The 20735-nt window shown below is 41.0% G+C and overlaps 3 protein-coding genes across 5 annotated transcripts in view; all 3 read right to left on the bottom strand.

The window, feature by feature from the left end:
* Nucleotides 1-57: 57 nt before the first annotated feature.
* Nucleotides 58-11745, bottom strand: trpc4apa (transient receptor potential cation channel, subfamily C, member 4 associated protein a). The gene is made up of 18 exons (XM_084348338.1): nucleotides 11444-11745; nucleotides 9157-9285; nucleotides 8912-9028; nucleotides 8708-8765; nucleotides 8521-8576; nucleotides 8207-8335; nucleotides 6631-6832; nucleotides 6355-6540; nucleotides 6120-6262; nucleotides 5885-6016; nucleotides 5725-5783; nucleotides 5457-5642; nucleotides 5207-5297; nucleotides 4961-5101; nucleotides 4716-4827; nucleotides 4373-4485; nucleotides 3982-4188; nucleotides 58-2938 (listed from the first exon to the last, which is right to left on the bottom strand). Exons 1-18 carry the CDS (start codon nucleotides 11567-11569, stop codon nucleotides 2801-2803), a joined length of 2325 nt encoding a protein of 774 aa, XP_084204464.1. The 5' UTR covers nucleotides 11570-11745; the 3' UTR covers nucleotides 58-2800.
* A 46-nt stretch (nucleotides 11746-11791) lies between these two features.
* On the bottom strand, nucleotides 11792-15726 carry sla2a (Src like adaptor 2a). Its single transcript, XM_084348352.1, has 8 exons — nucleotides 15516-15726; nucleotides 14245-14356; nucleotides 14052-14151; nucleotides 13875-13961; nucleotides 13375-13478; nucleotides 12918-13070; nucleotides 12701-12830; nucleotides 11792-12308 (listed from the first exon to the last, which is right to left on the bottom strand). The coding sequence occupies exons 2-8, from the start codon at nucleotides 14315-14317 to the stop codon at nucleotides 12185-12187; spliced, it is 771 nt and encodes a 256-aa protein (XP_084204478.1). The 5' UTR covers nucleotides 14318-14356; nucleotides 15516-15726; the 3' UTR covers nucleotides 11792-12184.
* Nucleotides 15727-18155: 2429 nt separating this feature from the next.
* The window catches only part of ndrg3a (ndrg family member 3a), a 36561-nt gene continuing 33981 nt past the window's right edge, over nucleotides 18156-20735 (bottom strand). For 2 of the 3 annotated variants that reach the window (XM_084348347.1, XM_084348349.1), the window contains 2 exons: nucleotides 19788-19826; nucleotides 18156-19271 (listed from right to left, as the gene is read on the bottom strand). In XM_084348347.1, coding sequence (XP_084204473.1) covers nucleotides 19099-19271; nucleotides 19788-19826 — 212 coding nt within the window. In that variant the 3' untranslated portion in view covers nucleotides 18156-19098. The remainder of the gene's footprint in view (nucleotides 19272-19787; nucleotides 19827-20735) is intronic. The other variant, XM_084348348.1, reaches the window with a different exon arrangement.

The following is a 20735-nucleotide window of genomic DNA, read 5'->3' as shown; positions in this document are numbered from 1 at the left end:
GTCCGTTTTTTTAAGTTTCCAAATGTGAAGTTGTGATAAAGATGGAAATCACACAAAAAAGGTCTAAAGAAGAATTTATTATAATATTAATTGGACAAACAGCTGTTAAATAAGGAAAATGAAGTTCAATACCAGCATTAGAGGAGAAGGGTGTAAGTTAGTTATGTAAGTAGTTATAGAAGAATGTGAAACTGAACCATGAATCCATTATCTGATGGTCAAACAGGGCTAGAAAGAGGTTAAGACCAGAGTGAGTTTTTAAACACAACCATGTAAGACTTTACGCATTATTCAATGCCAACGCTAAATGGAAAAAAAGACATGGGCTGTCATCTAAAATGAATTCATTACTTAAGATTTTACACCATGAATATAATCCATCAGCATCTTGTAAAGGTTATTCTTTTAACAAAATACTGCTTATCCTCGTGAGGTGAGACACAATCATATTTGATTTTTGTTAAAAAGCACCACATGGTTTTGAATGTGAATATAGGACAGGTTGCAAAACATGCCAAACGTTACATAAATCTTCGGTTAATGAAGTCAAAATATGAGGGATCTAAAATAAAACCCAAATACTGTCATATTTTAACACTATGCAGCATTTTCTTGGCCAAGGGGATAGCATTTCACCATTTTCTATACAAACTAATGAATGAGATCTAAGGCCTACTAGGAGCATCACACCACATACAGCATAACTGTAGAGAACCAATTCTCTTGTGCATCATACAGAAGGATCGCTCTCTGAATTCAGGTCACACAGCTACAGAAGTCAGGGTTCAGAGATTGTTTATACAGTCGCTCCAGAAGAGCACTCACAACATTCATGTTTTTCATACTAATAACCTTGTTGACTTCCATCGTGGATGAGTGAAGTGATAAGAGGGATTTGGATCAATGATAACACACCATCAGTAATAAGAATGTGACAACACTGCAGATGTTTGTAACCTGTGTCAAATCATGTTATCAAGAAACCGTTGCAATTATCTCAGGCATCCAGCAGAGAAACAGAGAGTGTAAGAGAGAAGCACTTGTAAAGTGTTGCATTAACATCACTGCAAAGCCCAAAAGATGAACTAATTCAAAGTATGTGCACACCCATCAACAGATTTAAGACATGCTGAATGAAAGCTAGAAAAGAAGGAAACATTTCTGGTTAATTAGCTTTAAAGCAAATAAAAAGGCTTTCGAAGTGTAAAGGACGTTTGTGTTTGCATCCCAAGGCGGCATAGCACTAGTAACTCATGGCATCAGGGGCCAACTGTAGAAATGCCCTTATACATTCACATGAACATGTATTATGACTCATGACATGCTGGGAGTAAAACTGTACACTTGTCATTAGAAGTGGTTCGATCTGTACGGTGTCAGGGTAAAATATGAGGTAGCTCATCCATTTGTACTTATTTCAGGTTGGGTCTGTTTCATTTGAGACACCAAATGTCTGTTCAGCTCGGCATCTTTCCACAGAACAGCTGCACATTCAGGCCATGGACACATCATCAACACAGCCGTGCCCACTGCTTCATCTTTATCCAAACTAAAGATCAAGTAGTGCCATGCAGAAAGAGCCATCACATAGAAAGATTGTCATTCTCAGCTTGTAGTCAAAGATTTTAAGAAATCCCAGAAACCAGAGGAAGTGGTAAACCTTCAGTCCAATGCTGATGATGTTAGGCAGAAGGCTAGTTCACATAAACTTTGCGTGGAGTGGAACAATGAAAGTGGTATCTTAACACTAGCGCCTGCATAGTTTATTCTCTTCCCAAAGCATCTCTCACAACATGGATACAAACTGTGTTACAAAATGAAGACTTTTTAATCAACAAATGTGTTAAAATATAATAAACAATAAAAACAATTTTATCTGTGCAATGTTTTATTCTACAGTTTACCCAGAGCTAAAAGCCGTTGTTTTCAACAAAGACAAAAGTAAGTCAACAAAAATAACCTGGTAAAGAAACGAGTCCCTGGGTGAAGCTTCTGAAGCCACAACAGATCAAGTGGATGGTTTTAGGTGAGAGGACCCCTGCGTGAATTGTGAAACATGTCAGCCGGCCCACAAGCTACCTAAAATGTGCCGAGTAGAGCCAGAAAGCACCAATCAACAATAGCCACCTAATAAAATAGACCCACAGACAGGTTAAACAAAATGCTTTTCATTGATAAGACCCCTGCAAAGACTCCAATGTCACCAGTTTCCCCCACAGGTCAGGCAGTGGAGCTGCATGGAGTCAACAGAGAGTGTAGGTAGTGGTGAGTGAGCTCCTGACTCCTGGCAGCCCCGTGATGAACCACTGACCAGCACATCTGGGTGACGTAATCTGTGGCCAACCAAGTCCACGTGAAAAGAATCTTTTTTCTTACATATAATTTGTTGAATCATACATATTTTTTCATAGAATTTTGTATAGGTTATATAAAAGGCTCTATCTGAAATTTCACCTAAAGCAAACAACCAATGTCGGTGTCATTTCACAAGGTCCCTTAATTGTCTGTTAAACGATGTCGGGGCAATCTGGGGTGGGCAAACAGATCTCCCCCTCCTCCTTTGAAGACGAGGATGGTAACTAAGTGAGAGGAAACACAAATTGTATCCCCTCACATCAGTGATGACGGCCTCCATGCGAAGGTACAGACAGCAAACGGGTGAGTCTTTACATCCAGGACGCAGTCACAAAGCGCCTGGATGGCTCAGCTCAGTGGAGTCATCACCAGCTTTAGGTGTCCATGCTCCCTGTGACCCTCTGCCCGGTCCCACCCCCAGCACACCGAGTGCACACACTGAAGGTCAATCCTCCAGCAGGTCTCTGTCCAGATCCATGAAGGGCTCATCAATGTAGCTCGCTATGGCACACGGAGAAGTCCTGTCTGAGCCCAGCAGCACCGAAACTGTCTCCTTCCAGTAGCTGAAGGGAATACAGGAGCTCTGGGGAGGGAAACCAGACAGGATTTAGAACAAGAAAACACTTGACATAGTTTGTTAACCATAGTATGTGCTAGCTGCAGTTAGCTGTCAAGCTAGTCTTCTTGTGTAAGGGACAGTTTTGGGGGAATGATACTAGATACGCTTGACAGAGAAATCATCCTAACCTAGATGTATTCCTGGATGGATAAAACTGTGCTCATTTCAGCATTAAATAACAGAAAGTGAGACTCTATCAAAGCAATGCCACGCTAAAGCAATTTTAATTGAAGCTACATACAATGTCATGGATAGGGTTGTCTAAATACTTGTGAAAATAATAGGAATGGATTAGGAATTTATGTTGAGGCAGTCATGACTGTTATCTTGGGCCACTTGGGGGCAGCAGAGCAAGAAAATACACAACACTGTCATCCCCTTATACTTTTTATGGCTAATTTGTTGGTGTGCCTATTAACACATCCAGGTCCATAAGGAGATTATTTTTTGTATCTCAACTGTCCTTTCACGTGCTACGGCTTTGATAGCGGAGCTTTTAGAAGATTCTTGTGGTCAGAAAATTTTAGTAGTGAGAAACACACTTTTCTTTGAACAATCAACAACGGCCAAGGAACCAAAATTCTTACTTTAGTTGAAAACGAAAACATTTCCTTGGTTCTTGAAATATTTTCTGCAGAAAAGTGTGTTTAACCCACAACACCCTCACCTTTCCAAACATCTACAAAGAACACAACTCAGCTGCATTTTTAAAAATCAGCCTCTAGGAATTGTTTGGATCTGAACTCTTAACCAGTTCTTTGGGCTTGCCTTCAGCCCCATGACACGTGTCACTGTGAAGCAGCACTCAAAGTACTTAAAGTTGTTGTTGTCACAGCATGCATACTTGTGATTTTCCTGTCAGAATGTTTTGAATGGATGACATTTAAGTGACTGAACATAAGCAGTGAACACAGAGGAGACACACCTCATGCTGCTTACTACTTGCACCATGTAGCTCTTGTACATTTTTGTACAGTAAATACCTTAATTTCAACAGAGCTACTCACGTTCTCCAGACAGGTGCTGTCTTTGTCTTTGTTGAGGTAGTGGCGCTGCCAGAAGCGCAGTAGGTTGTGGAAGTTGTTGAGCAGGCAGCCCGGGTACTTCTCAGCATACTCCTTCTCCCGCAGGGCGTTGAGGTAGAAGGGCAGTTTAGACTTTCTTCTGGCCAGCATCAAGATCACCAGACTGGTGTTTAAACAGCTCACATTCTCCTGCAGGAAACAATGGGATGGATGCAGAAAGGAGCAAGATTTGAGTGATTAACTATTATGTATCTCAATACTGACAAATAAAAAATAATTAAGAATGCTACCTGTTTGAGATTACATCAAAATAGCCCTCAATTTATTTGTGAGTCTAATGGATCCATGTGACAAAGGGAAAATGAAACGAGACCTGCGTGAGCGTCTGTACGTTGATGATGTTGATCAGTCTGAAAAGGAAGGACAGCCTGTTCTCCACTCTCGCCATGTAGGACAGCAGGCAGCACTCAGAAAGTACTTCCACCACTGGGGAAAAAGACACGACACCAAAATTAATGTTTAATGACCTCTTCTTGGAAAAGCACTTATTATTTAATTATTTCTTATCTTGAAGTAGGAGAAAGAAGCATTTTTCTCTTGTTCACGTTTTTTAGAGTTAATCTTTGACTAGTTATCCAGGGTGCGATATGATTTCAGTAACTTCTCCTTTTTCGAATGAATGAGTCGACATGTGTAAACTTTCCATCCCGTTCTACCTTTGACATCTTCCGTCTGGCTCTCAAAGCGGTCCAATGAAAGGACGATGCAGCGCACCAGCATGTTAGAGTCCACCAGAGAACTGTTGATCTGCGTCAGGAAGGTCTGAAACTACAGAGCAGAAATCAGAGCATGCTATTAGACACACATGTTCTTCCACTGCACAAGTTGAGAAATGACTGTAAATTGTGTTTTGTTAGATTAGCGTGTACATTTTTAAAAGCTATGAGGTGTGCAAAAATACCTTCTCTGGAGTGTTGACATATTTGTTGAATCTTTTGAAGGCATCAATGTTGAACTTCATGAGCTCTCCGAGCAGATCAAAGTAGCTCTGCAGGACATCTCGAGATGTACAGCCACTGTCTATGATGCAGAATAGGATGTGCTGTCGAGGGATGGAAGCATAAACTGAGCAGCCATTCATTCAAGAGAAATCAAAATCAAGGAAAGATCTGTGTGATGTGATAACAATCTGCAGTTGTAGTTTTACCTCTAGTAATCCCCTCTTCAGGAGGAACATTTGGTCTGCATAGGAGGTGGCTCCTCTGAGAAAACTTTCCACTGCCCTCGCCTGCCAGAATCTACATAGAGAAACGGAGAGCTTCAGCAAAGGTACAAAAAGCAAAACTAGAGATAAATCTTGAGAAATCCTTTTAAAAGTAAAGAGAAGAGAGGCTGTGTGATTCTTTGAATGTCAACATCTTTGTTTCCTGTGTCAAGCTCTTGAGCATGATGCTGACCTGAAGGACGAGTCAGGAGGCTCCCTCTTCATGACAGTGAGGATTCGTGTGAGGAGACCCTTCTTCCCGTCACACACTAGGCTTCGGTCTGTGTTGACAAGAGCTTCCACCTCAGGGATGTTAGCCTTCATGGATATGGCACTCAGTTCATTCAGCTCCTGGCTATTCAGCAGAAGGTATTTGTTCCTGAAAGATGGAAAATAATTTAAACAACAAACATAACTTACAAGATATAGTCAGACCCAAGGGAACTAAATGGGTTACTTACTCATGGTGATCACTGAAACTCTGAAGTAGCCTCAGGAACTGGATTTTAAAGGATATTTCCTGCACAAGGACAATAGAGAGTGTTAATCGTTGTGTTAAAGGTTCATTAAATGGCCCAGAGTCAAGTTTGCAAGGAGAGTGTTGGGTTAAAAAAATCATACCGGACTACAGTCGCAGTTCTCATTCTGGCCATGCACCACATGATTTGAAGCCGTGTATTTTCTCCAGATCAGCTTGTCAAATAGATTGTTGAGTCCCGGGATGAGACGGAACTCAGCCAACATCTTGTGCACCTGTGCAGCAACACAATACAGTGAAATACATACTTCAAAGCTGCTGAGACCTAACACTCCAGTTTTAATCTCAAGGAGGAAGGAGATGAGTGCTGATGGGTACCTGGTTCCTCTGTCGGCCCATAAGAAGGACACATAGCACGTAGAGAACTTCCACTTTATACATGATCTCATGAACGATCTTCATGGACTGGGGCAGTCGATGTCTCAGAGGGCTGGTGGCCAGGGAACTCTCATCTGATGACTCTGAAAACAAAGGGAAAAAATCCATCTAAATCAAAGTTCAGAGGATTTAAGCAAGTGTGAGGAAAAGGCAGCAGAAGTGATAGCTGTCTCACCTGTACTGCTCTGCTCAGCATCCTCTGTAGCCATCTGCATGAGGGCGTCCAGCACCAGAGCATTGTCCAGCCAGGTGTACCAGTCTTCCAGCTCCTGCAGGAAGTTAGCTCCCGTGGCCTCAGACACCTTCCTAGTGGCCAGCTTACACAGCCGCTCAATGAAGCCAGGGATGTTCAGCAGGGTTACTATTGGAGAAAGAGTTAATTTACTGATCCCTTCTTCGCAATGGCACACAATACATTATACAGTCAGTATGACCTCTGAAGACAACTTACCCTGGTTGACTTCTGCCCGTGAGGGGCTAGCATTGCGTTTCTGCTGGGCGTTTTTGGCCAAAAGGGTGTGCTTGTCGTCGTTTCCAACATCGGGTTCTGAGATGGTGACCGACAGGATGCGGCAGAAGTTGGCCAGCTGTTGTTGGTCAAAGCTTTGGACCAGGCCCGACAGGTTGGGGATACCCTCTAACTGGATCATCTCCTAAATACACAAACATATGAACTGTTAAACAAATCTGATGGGAGACAGAAATCACATGTGACATTTACATTTAGGGCATTTTAGGACATTTACGCGCTTTACAAGTCGCAGTCTGACTAAATGTGCTTCCTACTAAAACTGCAGCAGTTTTTAAAATCAGATTTCAGAAGATCAGTTTATGAAGAGGGGCTAAAACATAATTTAAATAATATAAACATAACATAATTTTGACTACACATCTACCAAACTAGCAACAAACACTTTCTCAAAATGTGTTCCTCATGCTATGCCTCTGCATACATTAGCTTCTCTGGGACTACTAATCCACATAGGGACAGCAAAGCCACTATACTGCTGGAACAGGGTCATCACAGAGAAGGACACGTGTTTTTGTACACTAAATACGACAAAAAGTTTTTGAGTGCAAGAAATGTCTTTGTGTTAAAGTGTCTTTGCTAGTTTAGGTTTTTGCTTGGTTTTTCCATTTACCTAGCTATATGAAATTAATTTTAATGCCAAGTGTTGTGAAACAACACAAATAATGTAGACATAATGTAATTAGCAGTAATCAGACAGTTTTTTGCATTATGTTAAAAAAAAAAATCCTACTGAAATTCTCTCACATTGTGACATAATGGAGGGGGGTGATCTGCACTGGAAATATCTTTGCTAAGTCACAATATATATATTTTTCTGTCATAATTACTAAAAAGAAGAGGATAAGCTATGTAAGACTGTTATACCAGGAGCAGAAATTTCTAAGAGAAAACACAAAGCAACCTTGATCAAATGGCATACGTTTAATTTTTAAGATATATTAAACGCACAAATATGTATCTTGGGTCAAGACTACAGAGCACAAAAAAAGGCAATTTATCAGATTGCTTGGCGAAGCAATCTGATAAATTGCCTTTTTTTTTTACTAGAGAGCCAAGCAAAGATCGTGACGTGCATATTAAAAAATGCTGAAGAATATCAAGAGCAATTCAAGCGAAGTACAGCATGATTCTAAAATTAAGACATGGGTGTGACATAAGGGTGTTTGCAGCGCTGCCAGGCACAATCATTCTGGCACTGGAGGTGTCTGTACAAAAACAATAGAGTGAGCCGATAACAATACCCATTTATCTGCAGAGCACAGAATAAAAAGGGCTGCTATTTGCACAGAAAAATGGAGATTTGTCATTACTTTGACTGCTTTTTAAGAAAAAGGTGCACGTAAAGCTATCAGTTTTGAAGAAGATGACTAGATGCCAAATGTGTCACCACATAAATCACAAAGTGACTTCAAAGGCCTTTTAACAGTGGATTTACAGGCCCATAAACAATGTTTAAATGCTCATGCTGAGGATTTAGTACAAGGATAACTCTGACCTTTTTAACTCCAAGAATATCTTCAATAAGGGTGGCAGTCTGTAGGAAGGTCTTCTTGTTTGTCATTAGGGTGAAGAGAAACAGAACAAAGTCGTCTCTCCCTGCGAGGCTCTTTGTGACTTCCTCCGTCTGCGTTTTGAAAAAAGAACACAAACATTTGTACGTTAATTTAATCGTATCCTTAAACACAATGTCACAGCACAAACCAACTGCAATAAAAATACTTCTAGTTATGTGCATGTGCTAAACTGAAGCAAGGTATGATGCACCTCTGACATTTCCTCAGTATATACAAAGTGGAACAGGATACTTACACATATACAACAGTTGTAAAGAACACTAAGGCAGTCCTTGACCAGGTCATCATTCACTGTTGTAACAGAAACACAGACGTTAGTCTAACTGAGCGAAAGTAGCATGAAATTAAAATCTATTATCATCATTTCAAAAGCTGTTCATAAACACAGACATATTCACAGATCTAACGCCAGTGCTACTTACTTTTGGGTTTTTTCTTCTGCATAGTTAATGTGGGTCTCATCAAGATCTCCACAAGCAGCTTCAGGGAAACAGGAAAATGAGCATTCAGTGCTGTGAGCCAAGACAGTCTGAGCTACACTAACACATGCCAACTGCTTCTCTGGATGTAACAGTGTCTGAGTCCAATAGTTAGAGAACATCAGGCACTAGAAATGTCAAACTTACATCGACTCCACCAAAGAGGTCAAAGGTGTGCGTGTTGGGGAAGGTGGATTCCTGAGCAGTCTTCCTGTCCTCCGTGACAAAAGACATGGCCTCCATGGAGAGCTGGGATGATAATACCTGACAAAAACGCATTGTCCACATTTAATTTAAACCACCCCGGCCCCAAGTGTGACATTCAGCAACAAGCGGCTAAACCCAGTGATACCACCGCCTTATTGTTGGGTGGACTAGTGCTGTGTGGTTACCTTAAGAAAGCTATGGGCATGGGAGAGGTCACTGTTGGGATGGCTGCTCTCGTAGAGCTTCTGCAGCAGAGTAGGGATGCCATGCCACTTGGCCCTTTTATCTCTCTCCTGGAGCAGGCCTCCTGGGAGCTACAACACATAAGCACAGGCAACTTTAAATAGTGCAACATGCACACTGTATGGTTATTTGCATCAGTGCTTCAAAAGAGGTTTAAAATCATCTATTTTTGCCTGTACTAGTGGATGTAAGGCTTCAGTCTTCTTTAACTTTATTTTTGTGTCAACTGCATGTTTCATGAAGAGAAAAGCATAGAGTGATTCAAAGTAGAAAAGATGTATATGTACACTATAAATGCATGCATATGGTCAGTCATATATAAATATTTAACACATATTGCTTGGAAAACCCCTGTCACAGATAATCTTCGTCCACAGACAACAAATGTCAGATTTTGAACACAAACAAATGGCCTCAGAGAATAAAGCTTGTGAATCATCTTTTAAATTTGATTCGAGGTCAGCCACGCCTCAGGTCATATAGCAGACCAGGCAACAGAGAACAGAAACTGACAGCAACTTCATCAGATCTTTATTTTATCCCTCAAATAACTCAAGCGGAGGAATTAAGGAGACCTGGCTCATAGTCTGTGGGTGCAAATTTACTCTGGAACAAGGCAATAAGGTTCAGCGGAGTCTTAAACACGAAACCCTTTTAAAAATACACGGCTGTGACAGCAGTGTGACAAAAGATTTGTGCATGGAAAGTGATATTATTTCTCAAATTGTATGACTCTGAATAAAACACAATACGAAAAAGCTGAGATCCCTTGACTCTAAAAACAAATAACAGTATTTTTTTTGCAAGATACAAACTATTTTGTAAAATCTGGACATTATTTCTCTATATACTTGAGCAGTGTGTAGCAGTAAACAAGCCCTGAAAATCAGTATGACCAAAACAAGAAGTTCACACCTGTCTCACGATAATTCTTCTCATTTGAGATATCAAATAATGAAATGCAGCTAATACCTCTGCAGCCCAGTAAGCAAAGAAAACTTTCACTTGATGCCAGAGCAAGTGTTCATATCTTTCTAACTATAAATTGTGTGGGGAATGGAGAGGACAGAGGAGGTAGCTTTTGGGTGTTTGAGTCCTTAACAGCAGCTTTTGACAAAGTCATGATGACAAACTCTCTTTCTAGACACCTAAAGTACTGACTTAATGATAGTGTATTCTGCATAGTGATCAGAATATGGCAGATGTCTCAACACTTAAAAAAAAACCTGTCAAATTAAAGGTTAACAGGGATATTTTGAGATTTGATGAGTTCATGATAGCATTTCACACTACCATAAAACTGCAAGTCAGCAAGGTAAAAGGCACGAGACTAACTGCAAGGTAATAAATGCTGTAATCAGCTTAGATATGTAGAGGCTTAAGTCAGGAGAGTGTAAGGAGCTACGTGCAATGGATACAGTGTCTGAAAGTGCCAAAATGTCAGGGCAGGTGTGACGTCCATATGCTGAACACTGGTCAAAACAGTTGACGTAAACAAGCGTTACACCAAAAACTGACCGGAAAATATGTGCTCCAAAGTTACCATTACCGTGTCAATGTTAATCAAAATAATAATGTAGTAAACACTTGCTAACGCTAACTGGTGCAAACAGCTGCTGTGGCGTATCCATTTATGGAAACGATAGTTATTGTGGATACTGTGTGGTTACGTAATCACCTGAGCTGTTCAGCTGGCTTAGCTAGCTAGCTGACGTTAACGCGACTGCTAACATTAGCAACTGTTAAGGCCGTTGATTAACGTGATGTAAATACTTCCGACAGTAAAGTACATGCTTTCTAGAAACATCCTAACCCCACGTCTGATAACCACCCTAACAGCCCGACAAACCTTCGGTTCATTGCGTTTTCATTATCGTAATTAACCTGGCCTGTAATGCTAAGCTAACGTGAAGCTAACAACAAAAGACCCACTTGAAGCGGAGCTTGTTTCATGCACATTTTGTAAGGCTGACGTTAATTTCTTTGTCAGCGAGCACATAATACTATCCAGAACTCAATGGAGAAGAAAGCCAAGGGTTTGCTCTGTAGAAATACGACACTACGTTGTAGCTAGCTGCAAAGCCAAAGCTGGCAGGGGCGAGTTCATCCCCAGTCAAGTCTCCAGGACAACGTCTTCATTTTCAGGCTGGACTCCAGCGCAAGTCCCTGGTCTGCGTCGATCAACAATTCGTGTGTGGAAACTGTCGAAACATTCATTGTTTCTCTTACCTGCGTCCCTCGACTGAAACCCTGACCAGTGATTTTGCTGGACGTGAACTTCGTGACGATGTTGCTATTGCAATTTCTTCGTTTTCCTCCAGTACAAGGGGACTCGCACCCCAGAAGCGTCGCCATTATTTCTTCTTCCTGAACTGAACTGTTCGGCAGGAAGTGGAAGGCTTTGATGAATTATTGGAGGTAATTAAGCGGCATCTGCTGGCAGAGACGCAAACTCTGCGAGAACCATCGGCTTCAACCACGTACACTGCACAGGTTATACATTGTGTTAATTATAATTACATATTTTCCCAAGAAAAAACAGGCAAGACTCTCTTTTGTTCAGGTGGTTATATTTGTATGTTATTTATTTATTACATATTTTATTGGATTCCAATAACATAACCATGACAACAATCATGTTAGAATATTATTCAAATATTGCATTCAAAAAGCATGAACGTTAGGTTATAAATTAAAAGAAACATTCAACTTTTGAGACCAAATGACATTCAGTTCTCAGCACACACCTCCACTGTGGGCCTGTCTGAGCACACACAAAGAAACTGTCTTCTTACAGACAGTATGGCTCCAAACATTGTAGTGTCTCAGCCCTCCTGCTGCTCCAGGGCGGTCAGCAGAGACTACGCGTGGGCATACAGACAACCTTGTCTACTGGCTTGCCCAAACTACAGATGAGGCAGGACAGCATCTGACCGACTTTATTCCCTCAGACTGATCCACTGTCTTTCCTCAAGTGTCCCAGCTGTGATCATGGCCCTCTGTCATTTGTAGGTAGGAAGTGATGGCCTCCCTCAGCCCCTCGCTCACCAGTGAGTTACCTGACTCTGTCCTCTTCCTCTTGAAGAGCACTGACCTGAAGGAGACAGAGAAGGATCGGAATGAGTTAAGCGATCATTATATGAGTTTAGTTTTCCCAAACATGGATATTTGGTGACTAGGACTATTTTTAACTGGTGTAAACATGAACAGAAGCTGCCCTGTAGGCTACAAAATCAAACCTGGCAGATGCCCAATACAACCACAGTCTTATCTGTTGGTATTGTATGCATACCTCACACTGAGTTTACTCAGCAATGAATCACAAGTTTTAGTAGAGTTGACTCAACATATTCCTGACACAAAATCAACAAAAACTGAAAATAATGAGCCGCACAAACAAAAGGACGCCACTAGAGGCTCGTGCTCTACTTTACAACAAGTAACAGAGTGACATCTTGTGGCGGTCATTAGTAGAGGCTGCCACACCTGCTGATGTCCTTCCAGTTGATAGTCGGCCTCCTGACTGTTGTGGGTATAGGCCTGGCATCTTGAGCATTGTCGAAACCCTGGATGAAGCAAGGCCTGGTCAGCCGACTGCACAATCCATCTGCAGACTCTGAGAAAGGAGGTGACATTTTAATATTGAGATTTTGTCTCTGGTAGGTTCAGGCCAGAATATAAGCATTACATCGTCAGTACAAACCTGAGTAGTGTTCCACCAGGTGATGCAAGGAGCGGAAGGTGAGTCCTGGAGATATGTAGACCCAGCTATTTTGGAGGTGAGAGATGCGGTAGTGCTTTACACAGTCCTGGTATGAAGAGTTGGTCCTCCTCAGGACAGACAGCGAGTAGCAATCTGAACATCAGAAAACCACACAGTTAAATAAACTACACGGCTCTCGATTATTCATTTGTTCCAGTGTTAATTAATGTTCCCTATCCTTCCTATACCATAGTTCCAGTTGTTTCTAATACAAATCAAGTCATTCTCCTGATCTGACTCGTTAGAATCTACTGTTTAAAAATAGTGGAAACTGCATCAGAAACAATAAAAATGATGACATAATATTTTAGCTCATTTTACACACTGAAGCTACAGCTGGATTGAATTTGTTTATAATGCACTTGAGATTTAAACAAGCAGGAAACAACCCTCTAACCTCTGTTTGTCTCTGACTCTCGGATCAAGAAGGCTCCATTCGGGTTAGTAGTCTGCATGAGCAGCTCTGTTGCTTTGTACCTGCTGATGCCTGTAAACAGCCACCTGAACACAGAGAGAGAGGACACATGGGGACAATAAGACAGTGTTGCCATTCAGACAAAAAAAAAGATATATGTGTGTGTGTGTGTGTGTGTGTGTGTGTGTTGCTGTTGTTTTCAAGTTTGGAAAATTCAGATGAACAATATCAAAGCTCATTCCCCACTGGAGGAGTACTGAAAGTACATTAGGCAGAGGCTGACGTCTTCTCACTGGAGAGAACTGAAGTCTTGTTCCAGGCCTCTGTCTCCACTGAGGTAAAGGTCACCTACACAGAGACTCCTCCTACCTCACAGGGAACTCCCCGCCTTTCATGACATCTCTGTACGCCTCTGCTTTCTCTCTGACACACGCAGTGATGAGACAGACGTTTTAATGCACGTCCATGTGACAGGGTCTTACCTGTGTGTCACCTTGGCGGTGTAGTTTGTGGGTACGTAGCTCTCACGGTCTGTAGTTGTGGATCTCACGATCATAAAATCACCGTCACTGTTGGAGAAAACAAGCAATCGTGACTTATTGTATCCGTCTAGGTGAGAACAAGGGTGAAGGTGAAACATTAGGAGACATGTCACGCACTCTGAGAGGACGGTGAGTTGTTCTCCAATGCACATGGTCAGTTCTGTGCGCCCAAACGACGGGTAGTCACAGAGGGATATTATAATGCTGTCCTCGTTGGCTGCAGAGAGAAAGAAGGAGACGAATATAATAAACCAAGTTATATTTTTCTTATTTTTATTTTGTGTGTTGAGGATTTGGGGACATCATCTACCTGATGTTACAGGTTCAGCTGAATTCTCTAGGATTGCACGGTTGGATTGACATCTGATGGGGCAGGTCCCCATGTTCTTTGGCTTGTTGCTGATGTGAAACGACTCTTGTGGCTGAAAAACAGAGGCACAGACAGAGAAAGGGTGAGATGGGGGTGCATCATCAGAAGGCTGTGTGCCTCAATAACCTTCACATTCATAATTCAGTTATCCCACTAGTTATCACATTATGACTGCCATCAGAGAAACAGCCTTTATTTCGTAACCTGGCGACAAAAGCTAGATGACACAGGAAGGCGCCAAACCGCAACAAGAGGCATTGATATCCTGTGTTAAATTTCCATTCAGCATGTTTGCGAGGAATAAAATCGACTTGACATGAAAGTGATAGACTCAAATAATGAAAGGATGACATTTTATAGTTATGATACATACGGCTATATGCATCATAACGTAGATAATGATCAATAAGTCTGTGGTTCATGACGCTTTAATGCAGGATGTATCATGAATTCCCATTGCTCATCATTAACAAATTGTCAAATCTCTACTTTATGTGATTAGTTCACACTTAAATAGATGATCAGTTAAGGAATGTTAACTCTGGGCTACTTCATGCATGAATGCAACCAAATTAGCTGGATTTGAGTTAAATACAACTTTATTTCACACCCATGTTGTTCAGTCTCTCTGAAAGCAGAACCTAGTCCCTGTCCACATGGAAATATGAAGTAATTTTCTTTACTTCATATCAAACTGATCATAACATTTTAACATTTTATGATCAGTGAAATGACCAAAATGCAAAAATGTAAATATAAAAACATGAATAAATACACTTTTATGAAATCCATCTGACTTGATGCACATTGATTAATGTGTGAAGAAGCTGTGAATTAAAATCCCGTTCATATACAGTAATAGTAACATGTTCATGTGAGCAACAGGAATTCATTATACATCCTGCATTAAATTATCATGAGAAATGCAGCGGTTGAAAATCACTGCACTAGTGTATAATTAGTGTTATCGCTCTTTTATAGCAGCAGAAGCAGGTTGATAAAATAGCTTAATGTTAATTCAACTAATTCAAAAAACACTGTTTAACCAGCAACTGATTCACTTAGAGTAAAAAAAAAAAATAATAATAATTTACATGAAACAAGTGATCAGCCATTAAGCTGCTAATATTCTAGAGGTAAAATTCAAGTCATTGGACAAAAAAAGGGAACAAAGAGAAATAATACTTCCTTGAAGCAAGTATCATACTCACCTCCTTTAATTTCTCTATTAGATACGTCGCACAGAAATTATATCCTGCACTGATAGTGAGCCAGATCCGTCTCTGATGGACTGGTAAACTCCAAATCTTCCTGATGAAAAATGCTCACACACATTCAAATGGATGCCTGTTGTATGTAAATGTCTGAGCTCAGGTTCCCACTCAGGCCTGCTGATCAATCAGAATGACTCTGGTCCCTCCTCTGCTCTGTTCCCATGAAGACTGCTGTGTTTTCGCAGCTGTTTATAGAGGGGGGCTGACCGAGGAGACGAGGCTTCCTGCATGTATGTCACCCTGCTGCAGTTTCCTGTGACGCTCGAGACCTTGACATCCTGACTTAGAAAAAAAGCTTGTGTTGATCTCTTTGAGACAGAGTGTTTTCAAGTGGAGCTAATAGTGCATCACTTGTTTATGGAATGAACTGTATGTCTACGTAAGCAGCATCTGCATGTACATACAGCCTGTGGTGCACTGTGGTGGGCTGAAGCAGTGATATCATTTCACACAAACAGTTTCTGTTGATTAGGGTTAAGCAACAATTGATCTGTTATGTCTGATTAATGGAAAAGTTTGTGTACATTTTCCCTGTCAGTCAAGTCAGCGCTCTGATTACATGCAGTTACTATCACTCAGTTTAAAATGATGCTATTGATGTTACTGTCAGATACGAGTCAAACCTCTGCAGAAACATGACGAAGGTTCCCCTGCCAGCCTACTTCTCCGTTGATTTATCAACAGTCACAAGTTCATCCATCATGCTGACACTGCAGAGTCAATGAAACATAGCAGTCATGGAGCAATATGGTGTCAGTAAGGGCATTTTGTACCAGTAAATTGTTCGTGTGTGAAAAGGTCAAATGAAACAAACAATGTATCCTTCACTCAATGAGAAATGTGCAGCCCTGAACTAAATATTAATTTATGCACATCAGAGATGGCAGAAATGATGTGCTGGTTTCGGTCGCTGCTGAGAGACAAGTTCATGCTCACAGAGGCCGCAAAAGATGTTAGATCACTCCTTGTTCCAGTCTTTAATCAGATATACTTATCTGGAGGCAGAAGAGCAGCTCTACTGTGGATGGAAACAATAAAAGACTCTGTACCTGAAGAGAATTTGTGTCCGTCATCATTACAGAGAACTGAATGTTTCACACCGATGGAAAGAACTTCTTATCAAAAATCAAGTAGCTCCATACCAGAGTATGATATCTTTCTCAAATGGTGTTCTGAACTGGTTCCTGTAAATGTGTTATCTCAATGAACATTTAGTTTTTTATGGTTAAAATAATTTGGTTGTAATTGTATTAGACACAGAAGTGTCATCTTTTAATGCACAAGGGTTAGACAAAATAAAAAACTAATTTACTGCAGTTATCAGTCAGTAATCAACACAGTGTTAATGAAATATAGTGTCCGGACATTATTGTGTCCACCCGTGTGTTCTTCGTTAATTTGCTGTCACGAGAGGAAAATTGTCATGTTGCACAATGGAGACACCAACGTGATAGGAGAAGCCTGAGTGGCTGATATGAACATCAGATTAACATTCAGAGCTTTATCACCATAACATCCTGTGCATAATTTTAGTTTGAGATCATTATCTTTTACTGTGTTTGCAGTGCAGCTGACCCAAGCTTATCTAAACCTAAACTGAACGCTAAAAATAGGGGGCAAAAACAGTTTTAGTTTTCATTTTTGTCATCTATCTAGTTTCTATTTCTATTCCAGTTAACCAAATGATATTGTGTACTTTCAAAACTAGACTAAGACTTTGTCTTTAGTCTTTGTTAATTTGGTCAAACGTGTCAATATGTCATGAATGAGGTGGAATCGGTGCATAAGTTCAGCACTGCCGATAGTTTTGTCTGTTCCCAGCACAAAATAATCTCCAAAGGACCCCCAGCATATTATCTCAAGGGTTTGAGGGCTCCTTTGAGGTTTGCTCATGACCCAGAGCCCAGGACAACTGAGCTGGTGTTCTGCCCCAGTTAGTGGCAATGCATGTTTATTTAAGTGTTGTTTGTATGGTTATACCTAGTTTGAATTTATTAAATCTTGCCCAAGACAAAAACCATCCCCATATTATAATTAAATAAAAACTAAATCTAGTACTTAAAGTAATAAAACTAAAGAAAAACAATTTTACACATTAAAAACTAAACATTTTTAAATAATACAAGATAAAAAACTAACAATTAAAAAAATTTAACAAAAATAAAATGTTTTTAGACAATACAATAGTTAAGTAAAATGAAAAGCCATTCTGTAAACTATCTGAGACTAAACCAAATCGAAAACAAAAATTAATAACCAAACAAGAAATACTGAAAAATACAGAACTACTATAACTGAGCAGACCATTGTTTTGTCAAGACCATTGTGTGTGATGAATATAGATAGCGTCATCAAGTTGTCACTCTGTGAGGAAATAAGAACAAGTGTGGTTGGAAACTAACTGACCACAGTCACCTCGTTTTTCCACTTACAGAAGAGGAAAAGTACTGCACGGCCTGCACGGAGACATTCACTACTTTGCTTTCTCTTTCTTTCATCCAAACACATTCACTACACCTGCCTTGTATGTGCAGAATTTTTGGCAATGACCTGATAAATTCAAACAGCAGACAGACATGTTCTCATGTTGTAGCTTTATTCAGTAGTAATATAAATGAGTTGAATCAGCAGATAGTGAGAAGCACCGCTGGGCCCCTCAGTGAAGGGACTCAATACTTTTCACATCAGAAACCCACTTGTTACAGGTTGTTAAAACATCACTGGAGAATCTATTCAACTGAATGAAAACATCAACACAAGGCAGGAAGAAAAAGGAGTTGAATTACAAAAAGAATCCAAAATGAACGAATGCATGTGAAGTGACAGAGGTGACACTCTGGTACAGGACTTCTCCTTTACACTGAATGCTCTCTCTACAGCTTTGATTTAGTTTTACTGATAGTGTGCTACAGTTTATCACTTCACCTTTAATTCTGCAGCTACGGTAGGTTTAGTGATCCCTCTGTATGCTTTGTGACTAATTCAGTGTCACACTGCAGCGAGTTTGACATTAAAAACACAAAGATACAGTGACTCACAATCAATGCAACCCACAAGTTTAGAGTTCACAAGAAGAAGAGAAGAGCTGAAACAGTAAAAGTGATGTACCGTGTAATGAAAAAAAAAAAAGCTGTTTTGAAGACATGGAAAATTTCTACAGTGTGTGTGAAGACATTCAAAACAAAGACAATGTGAAAAAAATAAATACAAAGTGGGACTGTTGAGTCAATGATATGGTTTGACCATCTGAATATACAACACATCTGAATGTAGTTATGGTTTCTGGTAGGAATGTGACTTTGACAGTGTATTCAATATTCAATATTTAATAATATGCATCTGTTAATATATTTATTACATCATCTTTTTCTAATCACATAGTTCATTACAGATCCTCCTGGCGTGGAGGGGCTTAGGGAGCAGGATGAGAAAGAGAGAAGAGAGAGAGGGAAAGGTAGAGGGAGGGAGGGGGCACATAAGTTACTATGGGAGTGTGCAGGGGTCAGGGTTGGGGTGGAGTTCAGCAGGAGACCTCCATGGTCTGGGGTCCGGCCTGGTTGTCCAGGGCCCCGGTGGCGCTGCCCTCCAGCAGGCTGTTGAGGTTGTTGCGGCTGCGACTGCTGTCCATGGAGGTGATGCTGGAGGAGGAGGTGGTGCGCGAGCGAGCCAGACGAGTCATTCCTGCTGACGGCACTGAAAAAAGAGAGACACGCATTAATATTCCACTCACGCTGCACACAGACTCAGAGCACTGTGGGAACATTCAGATACCCAGATGCAACCACAACAGAAGTGCTTACCATGCAAACGGTTCTATAAATATGGGGACTAATCAAATAAAAGAAATGCGTAACGGAAACTTATTGCATGAGTGTCCACTGTTGAAAATAAAACATGAAAGCAATACAACAGCAGAATACAGCAATCCAACTGAACTGACGGGAAGCAACACCAGCAGGTCATGCAACAAAATAGGACACTGAGGAAGAATCCATGCTAACAGGACAAACTCCAACAGGGAGATGAATAAATGTGTGTCGAGGTATGCAGAAGGATCTCACTGTTTTTAGTACTGGCTGCTGCTGAATATAAATATCAAACAGCTCTCTGGAGAATTTCTGCATACATTGACATTTATCCACTGTGGAGTGTTAAGAGGCCAGTGGGTTCAAAGCCTTCAAGTCTGGCAGCTGCTCGAGAACCTGGTACCTGATTCGTTGCTCAGGTGACTGAGAAGAACGTAGGGAACTGTAAGCAATGATCAAAGAGGGGAAACAAAGAGGGAGAGAGGTTGAAAAGGGAGCTCTCATGTTGCTTCATCCCACCTTTCTGACTCAAACTGAGGCTCTGTCTCTGCTTGGTGGTCAGTGAGGACATGAAGGTGTTTGCTATCATCACCAGGTAAGAAGTCATAGCATGTTTGTAAGTTAGAATCTTGATTTCCTGTACTTTTCTGGCGCTTTTTCATGTGCATTTCACACTGTGGCAACGTGTTAATGAGGGAAAAGCAGCTTTCAGAAACACGCTGAGGTGGTGAGATTTATTTTCCACACTTTCTCTGCATGAAAACATTCTTTTTAATCTGTTCTAATCCTGCGGTGGCATTTACTCAACGGGGGGACTTGGTGGCCTTTCGAGCAACACTGAGGCACCGGCACACTTGCTACACCCGAGGGTGCCTCCCACGATGAAGGGTTTGGGAACAGGTGAGGGCAAAAGAGAATTAGCAGTACAGAAAAACACACGCAGACGGGCGTCATCTGTGACCAGAGCAAGCAAACCTACATTCATGACTTCATCCATCCATGGAGCAGAGTCTGGTTGGTGTACTGCAGGTCAGTATGGTCTATTGTTTTTTGTTTTGTTTTTTTTGCAGATGAATGACCATAAAAACCTGAGGGTCTGTTTAAGTATGCATTTTGAGTGTCTCTAGAAAGAGACTGCATCATTAAACAGGTGTGGATAGAAAAGAAAAGCACACCAGGCAGTAAAAGAACAAAGAAAAAAAAAACAGAGGGTATTTTTCACACCCACTCTGTGCTGAACAGGAAGTGAATTGCTGTTCAGCGTATCTCGAGTGCCACTGTCATTTCAGTCATGCTAAAAGCACTCACACCTCACCTACTGAGGGTTGTGGGAACCACACACTGCAAAGAG

The sequence above is a fragment of the Pagrus pagrus genome (genome assembly GCF_965226575.1).
Source record: "Pagrus pagrus genome assembly, chromosome: 3".
Lineage (NCBI taxonomy): Eukaryota > Metazoa > Chordata > Actinopteri > Spariformes > Sparidae > Pagrus > Pagrus pagrus.
The sequence above is the reverse complement of the archived record's forward strand: the minus strand, read 5'-3'. Positions and strand labels throughout refer to the sequence as shown.